This window comes from Mya arenaria, chromosome 14, assembly GCF_026914265.1.
Source record: "Mya arenaria isolate MELC-2E11 chromosome 14, ASM2691426v1".
Lineage (NCBI taxonomy): Eukaryota > Metazoa > Mollusca > Bivalvia > Myida > Myidae > Mya > Mya arenaria.
The window spans coordinates 19595107-19607548 of NC_069135.1; the positions used below are offsets into that span (position 1 = coordinate 19595107).

Below are 12442 nucleotides of genomic sequence, written 5' to 3' on the forward strand. Positions count from 1 at the left end.
CTCGTTAATCAGGTCGTTAACTATAACAAAGTTCTGAGCCATCAGCTTAATCTTAGATAAATGAAAAGAAAATTGTGCTAAAAAGTTTCCAATTTAACTGAACAATACTTTGTGGTTTGGTAGACTAGAATTTTCAAGAGTTTTCAGCAAATATTTATTAATATAAAGTCTGTGAAAAGTACTGTACGCTACATTTATACACATCCATACATTATTTCTTCTATTCAAAATAAGCAGTTATTCCCCTCTCCATGCAAGCATGGCTATACATTTGAGGAAGTTTGTTTATCAATCATTTTCTTAGCACCACAAAAATGTAATCGTCAATTTATTGGCGAAAACTGTTTTCAGCACGGAAATAAAGTCTAGGATGATGTTTCACACAAAAATGACTGTTCAAACTACCAGCAAATAACTGCAAAAATACCGATCAGACTAAAATCTTATTCACTTCATGATAAAAATGACAGGAATTCAAAATATTTAATTTAATCTACCACAACTTTCTGAATATTACATGGTTCATCATAATTGTTGAAAATAATGCCTTTGAACAGTATGATAGAGTTATTGACATTTACTGGTACAAGAGATTTTACATTCAAAGTCGAACAAAAAAGAGAAGCTTTAGTCAAACCTGTAAATTCTCCTATAGAAATGCTTTATTATCTGCCCAAATGCTTCAGCTGATGCTTGTCAACCAAATTGCTTTAGCTCCTACTTGACAACCAAGTTTTACGATAGATAATATGCTAGGATAAATGATCACAGACTAGAAATAGAAAAGGTGAAACTAATCAGGTAAAATCTTATATCTTTTTTATTTGAATTTCAGGATATTCATGAAACCAGTCTGTAATGGACTTACATTTATTATCACAAACTTAATATGGTATGATCTTTAGTATTAAGGGAATATTTTTTATCATATTCAGCATACTATCTACTGTAAAAATCAGTATAAATTTGGGATTCAAATTTTGGCAGTATAATGTACTAAAATCCCCCCCCCCCCCCCCCCCCCTACGCTTATAACCATTATGTTACCGGTACATAATTATATCAACTTTGGCTTGTTGATAAACCACAAAATTAAAGCAAATGTATGCATCTTATGAATTACGAAGTTACACAAATATATATAATGTCTTTTCTCATCTTTAGTTCAGAAACATTATTATACAGCTTTCCTTCAATCAAAATACTGTCAACAATTCAAAATAAATTAAAAAAAGAAATAAAACTCTATAAACAATACTATGTCCTTAGCACTTTTTGTCAAAACATAAAAATGACCGCTCCACTGATCATTATTGCTAAATAAACATACATATGTTGTCCACAAATATACAGAAACACATTTCATCATGCTGTTTATATAATCAATGAATAATCAATGCACATATACTTAAGTCAGCAATAGGCCAAATATAAAATGTTAAGTTTCTCAGACACTGCCACATTGATTTTTTTAACAATAATTTTTATATCTTATTTTATTCAACCAATGCTTGTTTTTAAATTGTCTACTTAGACATAATTAATTTAGATATAAAAAATATGTTAGTAAAAAAAAAAACAATGAAATTCTGGACCGATTTTCACCAACATCCTGAGCCTGAATTTAAGACCCAGACTCAGTCAAGCTCAATTTTAATTATGTTGTAAATGCTATTAAAGGAGCAAAGATAGTAAAAATTGATGCATGTATTACACATAATTTGCTCTACAATCAGGCAATCAACTCTGGTCAAAATTAGTCATATTTTAGATCGTTTGAAACATTTAAAAAATACATTTTTTTTTAGTCTGATTCTGAAACTTCCGACCCAAGAAGTTAGTGAATATTGACGCTGACCTCCATCAGGTTAAAAGAAAGCTGTGCCTGACAAACATGACATTAATTTTGGCCTTTTTATGTTTCTTAACATATAGTGTTATGTTTCATGAGTGACTTTGGTGTGAACAAGTTGAAATATATTATTTCATGCTTAAAATTCACGAAAAATAATAAATAATTCATAATTATAGGGAAATTGTGAATATTTAAGCCAAATGATGTAAAAGCAGAAATGAGGTCATTTATTTTTCTTTCCAGCATTGTTTGTGTAAACATTGCTTTTTCACAGCGAAGTTAAGCTTTCCAGAAAGTTTTATCACCTTTACTTTTTAAATAAACCACTAAAAAGCAGGAAATAAATGTAATCTACTACCCAAAACGTTCAATTGTAAACCAACATACAATATTGCTGCAAGTTTTTCAATATAAAGCTATAAATCCTGACATTTGTTTTCATAAATTGCACGAAGCCGAAACACTTATTTGAAGAAATAAGTATGTCATAAGTAAAGCACAATGTATACATGTATAAAGTAATGATTGTTCATGGATATTTGTCCAATAATATAATGAATCCACTACCCCAAAATAATTTACAGCCCATTTTATGGTAAAGTAAAAAAAAAAAAATACTCGACATCTATTTTAATCTTCTCCTCTTAATCTTTGACATTAAATGAGAAAATTTATCCAAGTATGAAAAATCCTATCATTTTTTTACGCAAAAATCTATACATGAAGGTAATCATATATGTTACATCAATTACTATTATCACAGCTAGCGAAACAATCTCGGGCAGCAGTAAAGCAAAACTTTGCTTACTAAATATTAAATCAAAACCTTAACAACTTTTTAAACATACTAATCATTTACATCATGTACAATGTTTCTGCTTTCATAATGATGCTTTCATTTTCTTCTGAACAAAATAAATACAGTTTGTAGCGAAAAAGCATGAATAAAAGACTAAGGGATTTGATTGCCCTGGTAGTCAAAGGGCTGTTACCTTTTTGATGTGTTTGGGCAGCACTTTAGGCCCTCAATGGGGGTTAAGGAGGTGAAGCACCCTGCCCCAGGAGCTAAACTGACTTTTTAGAAGCCCTTTTGAGGGCTCTCCTTATTTCAAATTTGAAAGAATCTCTAGAGTGAATAATAACAAAAAATAAAGAAACCACCAAAAGCAACCAGTTAATTTTTTTAAACAGTTAAAAAATAATCCGCTGACAATTCGCATCCTTTGTCGGACTTATGAATTGCAAAATGAAATAGTCAATTTAAAATTTATACAAATTGCAATCTAAATGCTGTTACAAATATACAAAGTTTGTAGACCGAAATCATAGTTTCACATCTAATGAAATGAAGGCATTGAATTTCATAATGGCACTGTGTTATATTTCCGAGACAAAATGCGGATATTTTTCCTATCACCACACTCATGATTAACCCTTACACCATTCAAGCATGCTATGATAATTATAACCTGAACTTCCAATCTCTCGCACTGGTACACCTAATACTTAACAAAGTCATACACAAATAATCTCTTTCCATATGTAATCACATCTTAATCATTTCAATTCCTCTTGCATTGTTTTGTTCTATAGCTAACATCTTCGAAAATATGAATTAGTTGAAATTGCTAGGCAATAATGAAAGACAAGTAGTATTATCTTCAAACTTAGCTTCACTTTGGAACAAAACCGCAAGACATTCACCACTGAAGTCAGAAAATCAATTTTCCCGTCCAAATCACCATTTTTTCATGACTGTGGTTTCGTCGAGGGAACAGTTCTCACGGAGCTGGTTTCTACAGTCAAACCAGAAGATGCAGAAGTTGTTACGGGTAAAACTGTCTCATGCGAAGTCATAGGTAGAAGTCCGGCTCCTACGCTCTGTTGAGGCGCGAAAGGGGAAGGCAAAGTAGCGAAAGTAGGCAAAGCATTTCCAGGATAGTAATTATACAGGTGGTTACCCGACACGAGAAACTGTGAACTAGGAATAACATTTGTAGACTGGCCACTAGTTTGAGCAATCGAATCTTGACAATCGACATCAGAAATTCTTCCACTGTCTCCCGCAGATGTGAACAATACCCTTGGACTGTTTATTGGATCGAACGGTTCGCTAGAAACCACCACTGAATTTCGACTCACTTGTTCATGCATGTTTTCACCAGCGCTTCTACCTCCATACTGTTTAGTAGTAAAATTTTGCCAACATTGAAACAGTTCCTCATTAAACGACCCAGCACTTCCCTTACTGCCAGGTCTTGGTTGCGCTACAGAGAAAACTGGATAGTTCTCACCAGCGCGTAAGTGCACAGACATCAGGGATGCTGGCAGAGGTGGAGGATTTGGTATGTTACTGATGCTTAGCGGACTAAGTATCGGCGTTGTTAGACTCCCGCTGGCTGTGGAAAGTAGCGGTGAAGCTGGTAAGGAATAGCCCTTCAACTTTATGAATTCTTCAATCTCAACTTGATGCTTCTTCTGAAGAGCTTCTCTTTCTTGAGATTGTCTGTGTAAAGTTTAAATCATTATTAATGCAAACACAAAGAAACAGATTGATTATTGCACAGGCTATCTTAAAACTGCATTAAATATCTAATCCACTTTCCCCTTATAATATGCAAGTACAACTGTTTTACTATAGTACACATTTTAAATAATTTGTTTACCAATTAAATTGTGGTAAATGCGTTTCATTTCTGTGGGAAAAAAAAACAAATCATAAAATCAATTAAAGCATTGCAAATTTTACATTTATGACTTTGGTATCATTTGAACTGTTGTTTTACAAGTAATTAATGGTCAACATTATATATTAGCCAATGAGAGGGCAGCATTTTTCCAGTTTTCCAATACAATTATTTCAGGTAATCATCAGTCAGCGTTGTTGAATTTAATCAGGTGAAGTGGTAGATATAAACAGTGGCTGGCCCAGTCAGTGGGTAATTTACATTATATAATGTAGAAACACTTAAAAAACTTTAATTTTTAGTATGTACTTTCACAAAATTAATGGTTGTGACTGTGCTGCATTAAACTATTTTTTGTAAGTACATTCAAAAAACCTTTAACCCTTACATAAGATCACAAAATCTCACCTTATAATCAACTGTTGATATTCTAGATCCTGTGAAAGCTTCAACAACTCCTGCTGTTGACTGTCACTGTCCTGAAATCAGCGGAGTAAATGGTAAATTCAGTATTTTAATATAGCCTTTTAACAGAGTTATGGAAGGGTGCTAGTGTACCTTGTCTTTTTTTGGTAGCACCTGGACCACATGGAGTCCAGTATTTTGCACCCCCTCTTGCCTTCATAGAATTAAATGCACAAGATAAACTAAACATATTTGACATTTGAAGCCTTCAATAAACAAGACTTCTTATATTTTTGTTCAAATGTTCACAGCCTGACACAATGCACCCCTTCCTCCCTGTGTACCCTGACCAGCTGCTTCAGCACCAAGTCCTTTTTAAAACCTAGTACTAATGTACATATAAGGTTTTATCCAGGTTTTAAAAAGGACAGGGAGCTGCAGAAGATGGACAGGGTGTTAAGGGTGAAAATGGCTCACTGTGTCAGGCTGTGACAGATTTGGACATTTTTTCACAGAAAATGTTTGAAAATGTTAGAAAGTGTTTTATTAAAGCTATGTTAGGTTTTAACTCCCAAATACATGTATGTTAAGTTTGTATCTATATATAATCATAAGGTTTAATCAAAACAAAAAAATGTATGAATATCTTAAGCATTTATTTCTTTTGTTTGCAAGTGGTTGCACATGCTAGTCTCCATGAGGGCAGATGGTGGCTACCAAACCTGGGCTGGGTGCACCAACCTTCAATAATGCTTTAGCTAAAACCAGATTTATATTACAATTATGACATGTAGGTCGAAGTTAGGTCAATTTCTACTCTGTCTGGTAAAATGTCTGTAGAGCTTATTCAAAATTTGTAATAATTCTTTCAACCACCTAGTTGTGTTTTTAGGCTTTCTAGTCCAAATGAGGTTTTAGAAAGACTTTTTAAAATTACCAGAAAATTTTGATATGTAATAGCTTGACATTTGTCACTTATCATACTTAACATTTGCTTGACATTATGTTAGAAGAATTTATACAAATATTTTTTTTGGATGAAGTTTAAAAAATCCCTTGCAATGCATGCAAAAAATTGTGTTATTTGTAATAAATATACCGATTTTGTTGTTAATAAGAATAAATAAAATATATCAAAATTACATGATACTAAGAAAAATCTTACATATAAATTAATAAGTGCTAATACCTTAAGCTCTAAATATAACACATACATCATAATTATATAAATTGTGCTGTAAAAATAATACATTATACACAAGAACAAATCTACTTAGCAAGCCAATAATATACTGGGAAAGCTGCGGACAAATTCCTATAAATTTCTTCCACCTTCCTTACATATACAGGTTACCACCTTACCTCGGATACAGGATTATTTGAGGGTAAGTCAACATTATTGTGGGTTTTTTCCAGGAATAATCATCATTTACTGCAATACCTTTTTAGGGTTAGTGTTCAAATCCTACATGTTTGTACTATGGCGCTGTTTAATGCCAATCTGTGGCTCATGACAATTGAATAATCATAAAATATTCAAGAAATATCAAAATTAATGACATGATATTTTGCCCTAGCAGAGCACGCATGTTCTTCAGTCATGGAAACAAGCACGAATTCCAACCCTACTGCTGGGCATTAACAATCTGAACAAGCCCTGCTGTATAAAATCCAGGATTTGAGAAAGCCCGGAAAGCGTTTACCAGTGTGTGGCTTGCGGGTTTGTGCTAATTTTGACCACTGGTTCTTAGATAAGCACAGTATCTTTTCACATGTTTATTACATATAGAGACAATTTTAAATTTAAATTACCATCTTTTTACACTTATGATAATCCTTAGTGGTTTGTTCATTCTGCATTATCTCTTAATCTTGAAGATTTCACTTCTTTCAAGTCAGTTATATTTAGGGAATCAAATCAGTAGCATTTAGGGATATCTTTAAGCACACACAATCAGTTATATTTAGGGAATCTGAAAGCAGTAACAATATGGGAATCAAATCAGTAACATTTAGGGATTCAAATAATTTATCTTTAAGGACTGAAATTAGTCTAATTTAGAAAATAAAGTCAGTAACATAAAGGGAATCAAATCAGTGTTACTTAGGGAATCAAATCAGTTCAATTTAAGGAAATCAAGTAACTTTTAGGAATCAAATTGGTAACATTTGAGAATCAGTTTCAATCAAAGCAGTATCACTGGTGAAATCAAGATATGACAGTAAATGATGATATCCATGTATTACAGTATAATGTGCCATACAAACCAGCCGCCCCTCTGTTATTTTTCTTCTCTCATATATCTTTGTTTGTGTTAGTAGGGATTATGGATGGGAATTCATCGTACTAACACACTGATCACAAGCTTGGTTAAGGCTTATAAATTACAAAGTTAAATTCTCAAACACACGAAACAGATTGCTAAACTTTTCCTGCCTACCATTAAAGCAACTTTGGTGAAGCCCATTTTAAAGGAACATTAAATTGTCCTTTTATTTACCAAAATTCAAAATGTAATCTGTAACATAATGGCTTTGAAATATTTTCTTTATTAGATCTATGGACTAAATTTCACAACATAGAACACAAAAAACCAAAGGACATTCTAGCTTTTAGAACAAAGTATTAGCAGCACGGCTTTATTTATTTTAGCGCTCTAATTCCAAATGTAAGCCATAACACACACATAGTGATCAGGTGTTAAATACATCTGCAAGCAGCCACATGCCCCCATCTGTTGGCTAGCTAGAGTGCTTCAGCATTATTTACCTTCCTACACTGTCTAACAAGCAACGGGCGAGCCGGCCTCATCCTACTGACCGGCCGTGGTTCTGAATCAATTCCGGATTCCTGTCCATCCTCTTGCCAAACTTTACTCTCCAATTCATCAGATGAGATCGAGGACTCACCAACAACTGACATTATGTCAAATATACTATCGGGGAATCCCCTATCGTCGTGTATGGGGGAAGGGGAGGGAGAGGGAGTTTCACCGTCGCCATACTGCGTGTGCTGGTGGGTCTGGGTCCCGAATGAAGATTGCCTACTGCCCATGGAACCAAAGGATCTCGCCCACGGGGATATAGAACCTAGAGACTTAGTTCTACGTCTACTAGCAATTTTGTACCTATCCATGTGGGTGTTATAAAAACTGCTACAGGTGTTGCTGGAAATCATGGGAGACTCGTTTCCCTCAAAGAATGACATACTTTTCTTACGGTAAGGTAAATCATGCAGTTGCAAGTTACTTACTGATATTTTCTTTTCTTGATCTTGCGTATCATCCAGATTATCCTCATCCTTTCTTCTGCTTTCCTTGTTTTCAAATTCACCAATTCCAATTTTCAAACCCCTTGCATCATCTTCTGACAATGCTGGATTGTTAACGTTTATCACAGGCAAAGGTCTATCTAATGCATTGTCATTAACAATTTCTACTGGCAATGTTTCTGATACATTTTCTTCTGGTACATCTTCTTTCCCACTATTATTGACTTTATCATCATTAACTTTCATCACAGAAAATCTACCAAACCGATTAGGTTTCTTTTTAGGAATATTATCAGAATCATGAACACTTTTTGGCTTTTCGGTCTCCTCAACAATTTGTCCAACAGTCTCACCATCATCATCCAGTTTACTTAAACTAGCATCAACATCATCTTTCCCACTTTCCATATCATTCAATTTCAAAGGATCATCTTCAACTCGACTCACTTGAAATCTCAGCTTTTTCGCCACATTTTTATCAGGTGTAGAAGTTTTCATTGGGCTTTGTGTACTTGGAGTTGAACCTACAGTCTTATAATGCTGTTGTTCACCTTCTTCATCTACTTTTTTCAGAGTTTCGTTTAAGTCAGCTGGTTCACTATGCATACTGGCTAAGCTTTCCATAGACTGAGTCCACTGTGGTTTATCTTCATGCAGCCTTGTACCACCATGTTCTGATGTTGTCGTAGAGAAGCTATCATTCAAACCAAACCCACTTGCCCCCACAGCTGCCAGTGGAATATCTTTCCTAGGTCTTCCGTGGAGTTTCTTAATCAACTCTTGTTCAAGACTATTTAAACTGTAATTTTCCCTAATTGGAGCTGGAGACTGAGCATCAGAACCGCCACCAGCGTCACATGGAATATCAGTACTGGGCTGTTTTCTGGCTTGAGGTGGAGTGCTTGGTGGCGAAGTTTGTGCTTGCTCTGTGTTTGTTTCGGACTGCATTTGCTGTTGATGTACATTTTGCGAGGCTCCAAAAAATGGCATCTGATTTGGCATAACCATAAACATTGGTTGCATTTGATTCTGTCCTTGTACGTATGTCATGATATAAGGAACAGGCATGTTCATATATTGCACCTGATCTTGATGAAATGGCATCATAGGCTGTTGCTGATGCTGTTGATGCTGATGTGGATAATTAAACATCTGAGGCATCATTTGAAAGTATGGCATCCCAGGCATCTGTTGGTTATACATCCCTTGTTGTTGCATGTTACCCATCTCTGAGGGCTGCGTAACAGGGGCTTGCTGTTGCTGTAAATGCTGTTGCGATTGTTGCTGTTGTGTTGTTGACGTTTGAGACTGATGACTCGGCTGTGGCAGTACCGCAGAAGAGCTCTGTTGTTGGGGGACAGTGTTCTGCTGGGGCATCTTGCCAGACTGTTGACTGCCACCTCCTGTCTGATGTACTGACTGTTGCTGGTGTGAGGCATGGCTCCCAGCCTGCGACCTCTCAGACATTGACTGCAAGGAGGTTGTACTTTCACTCGGATGAGTTGGCTTATCAACACTGTTCTGATGCGAAGATTGCTGATGAGACAGGGTAGAGTGCCCTTGGGATATGTGGGAAATTGTCGAACCCCCATCATCAGAAGGAACCGGACTATGACTCTCAAGAGGATACTGAGAAACAGACCCGGCACCTGTCAACTGCACAAGTTTTTCTTGCAGGTCTCCAATATTCACAGGAACTGTCCCTTTCCCGATTGACTTTGTGCTCTTTTCAGAATCAGACACCGCAGAGAATTCACCATCTGACTGAAAATGCTGAGAGTGAGACATACTGCTTGGAGGGGGATGTACGGAGGTATGCTGTGTGTCTTGGGACTGCTGCACTTCATGACCCTCTGTCGCCCCAACAGCAAGCTGTGTAGCCGAAGTTTCTTCTGTTTCTACATCTTCTTGAATCTTATCGGTTATAGCAATGCTTTCAACTACTTTGGAAACGTAGAAACTTCTCCGTTTGCTTTCAATGACTCTCGTGGATTCTTTGTCTTCACATTCCCCACTAGGATGGCGGGTTTTCATGGAGATCTTTGGACGGAGTCTTTCTTCTTGAATCTTCTCTTCAGCAGCTTTTTCAGAGGCATCACTATCATATTGAAGCTTCTGCAAATATGAAAGAGCACACAATTTAATCAGAGTTTGTATCTTCATCTAAGAATGAATAAGTTTTATTGATTTTGATTGTTATTATCCCATGTAGATCATAGTTTATACTTTATCATTACTTAAAAATTTCTACACACTATATTGTTCCAATACTCTGAGGTATTCCTCAATTACATTCTTCATATCTCTTTCGTATATATGATATTTATAAGTGTCATACCTTAAACAGTTAAAAACTTATTTTTTAAACCTTTATTTCACAAAAGCTGGAAGAATATTGAATAATACAAAAGTCTATTTCCTGCGTCATAGAAACCGGAACTATTACTGATAAAACTCCTAGTAACTTCTTTGACTCTAATTAATCCATTACGTTTCCATATATATCTTAATATCTTCCTATCTTAATCTAGAACCCTGAGTTTCCCACCTTAGCCATCTCCTTTGCAGGGTCCTTGCTCTCTGGGATCTTAAATTCCTTTCTGTGCTGGGTTGGGCTAGAAGTGGGCGTGTCTGTTATGAACAGCATAACGTTCTTTGAGGTGACTGGGTCTTCATTCACCATTGATATGGCCTTCTGTAGCAGGCTAATCACAAAGCTGGCTTGGTACTCAAGTAGCAAGTCCTCCTGCACCTAGAAGTTACAAGGCCCATTAGCTTCTGTTTTAATGTAATTAAATATTTAGAGGATAATCATTTATTTTAGTGGAAGATAGTAATACTTTTTACTGAGTGAGCACCAAAAGCTATATTTCACAAGTGGCGTAGCCAGGAGTGAAATATTCACTTTTGGTGTTCACGCAGTGAAATAGATTTTATACTAAAACAAATATAAAACAAGAACTGTCACAGTATGTGACGAATGCCCACGAATGTGACATTGAATGTGAACAAGGTCAGTACATGAAAAGAAATACATATGGCAAGTATGCATTCTTATGTCCTTACATTCAGCATTCTATTGTGAATAAACACAAAGTGTATCTTTCACCTTAGAGGTAGGGACATGGGTCTTGCACGTGACACGTCGTCTTGGTATGTCGAACACATGTGGCAAGTAGTTTTAAAATCTGTCCATACAAGAAAAAGTTACAGCCCGGACATAACAACCAATACTCTGTATCCTTATATGCAGCACTCCATTGTGAATAAACACCTTAGTGTGACCTTGACCTTAGAGATAGGGACACGGTTCTTGCACGCGACACGTTGTCTTGGTATGTCGAACACATGTGGCAAGTTATTTTAAATTCTGTCCATACAAGGGAAAGTTACAGCCCGGACACGACAACCTATACTCTATGTCCTTATATGCAGCATTCCATTGTGAATAAACACTTAGTGTGACCTTGACATTAGAGGTAGGGACACGGGTCTTGCACCCGACACATCGTCTTGGTAATTCAAACACATGTGCCAAGTTATTTTATAATCTGTCCATACAAGGGAAAGTTACAGCCGGGACACGACAACCTATACTCTATGTCGTTATATGCAGCATTCCATTGTGAATAAACACTAAGTGTGACCTTGACCTAAGAAATAGGGACAAGGATTTTGCACGCGACACGTCGTCTTGGTATGCCGAACACATGTGGCAAGTTATTTTAAAATCTGTCCATACAAGGGAAAGTTACAGCCCGGACACGACAATCTATACTCTTTGTCATTATATGCAGCATTCCATTGTGAATTAACACCTAAGTGTGACCTTGACATTAGAGGTAGGAACACGGTTCTTGCACGGGACACGTTGTCTTGGTATGTTGAACACATGTGGCAAGTTATTTTAAAATCTGTCCATACAAGGGAAAGTTACAGCCCGGACACGACAACCTATACTCTATATCCTTATATGCAGCATTCCATTGTGAATAAACGCTCTTATATGCAGCATTCCATTGTGAATAAACACTAAGTGTGACCTTGACCTAAGAGGTAGGGATACGGGTCTTGCACCCGACACATCGTCTTGGTAATTCAAACACATGTCCTAAGTTATTTTATAATCTGTCCATACAAGGGAAAGTTACAGCCCAGACACGACAACCTATACTCTATGTCGTTATATGCAGCATTCCATTGTGAATAAACACTAAGTGTGAC

At 36.0% G+C, this 12442-nt stretch overlaps 1 protein-coding gene across 9 annotated transcripts in view; it reads right to left on the reverse strand.

The window, feature by feature from the left end:
- Positions 1 to 1145: 1145 nt before the first annotated feature.
- The window catches only part of LOC128218016 (serine/threonine-protein kinase WNK1-like), a 70308-nt gene continuing 59011 nt past the window's right edge, over positions 1146 to 12442 (reverse strand). For 8 of the 9 annotated variants that reach the window (XM_052925516.1, XM_052925514.1, XM_052925517.1 and 5 more), the window contains 4 exons: positions 10767 to 10970; positions 7718 to 10333; positions 4951 to 5021; positions 1146 to 4361 (listed from right to left, as the gene is read on the reverse strand). In XM_052925516.1, coding sequence (XP_052781476.1) covers positions 3605 to 4361; positions 4951 to 5021; positions 7718 to 10333; positions 10767 to 10970 — 3648 coding nt within the window. In that variant the 3' untranslated portion in view covers positions 1146 to 3604. The remainder of the gene's footprint in view (positions 4362 to 4950; positions 5022 to 7717; positions 10334 to 10766; positions 10971 to 12442) is intronic. The other variant, XM_052925521.1, reaches the window with a different exon arrangement.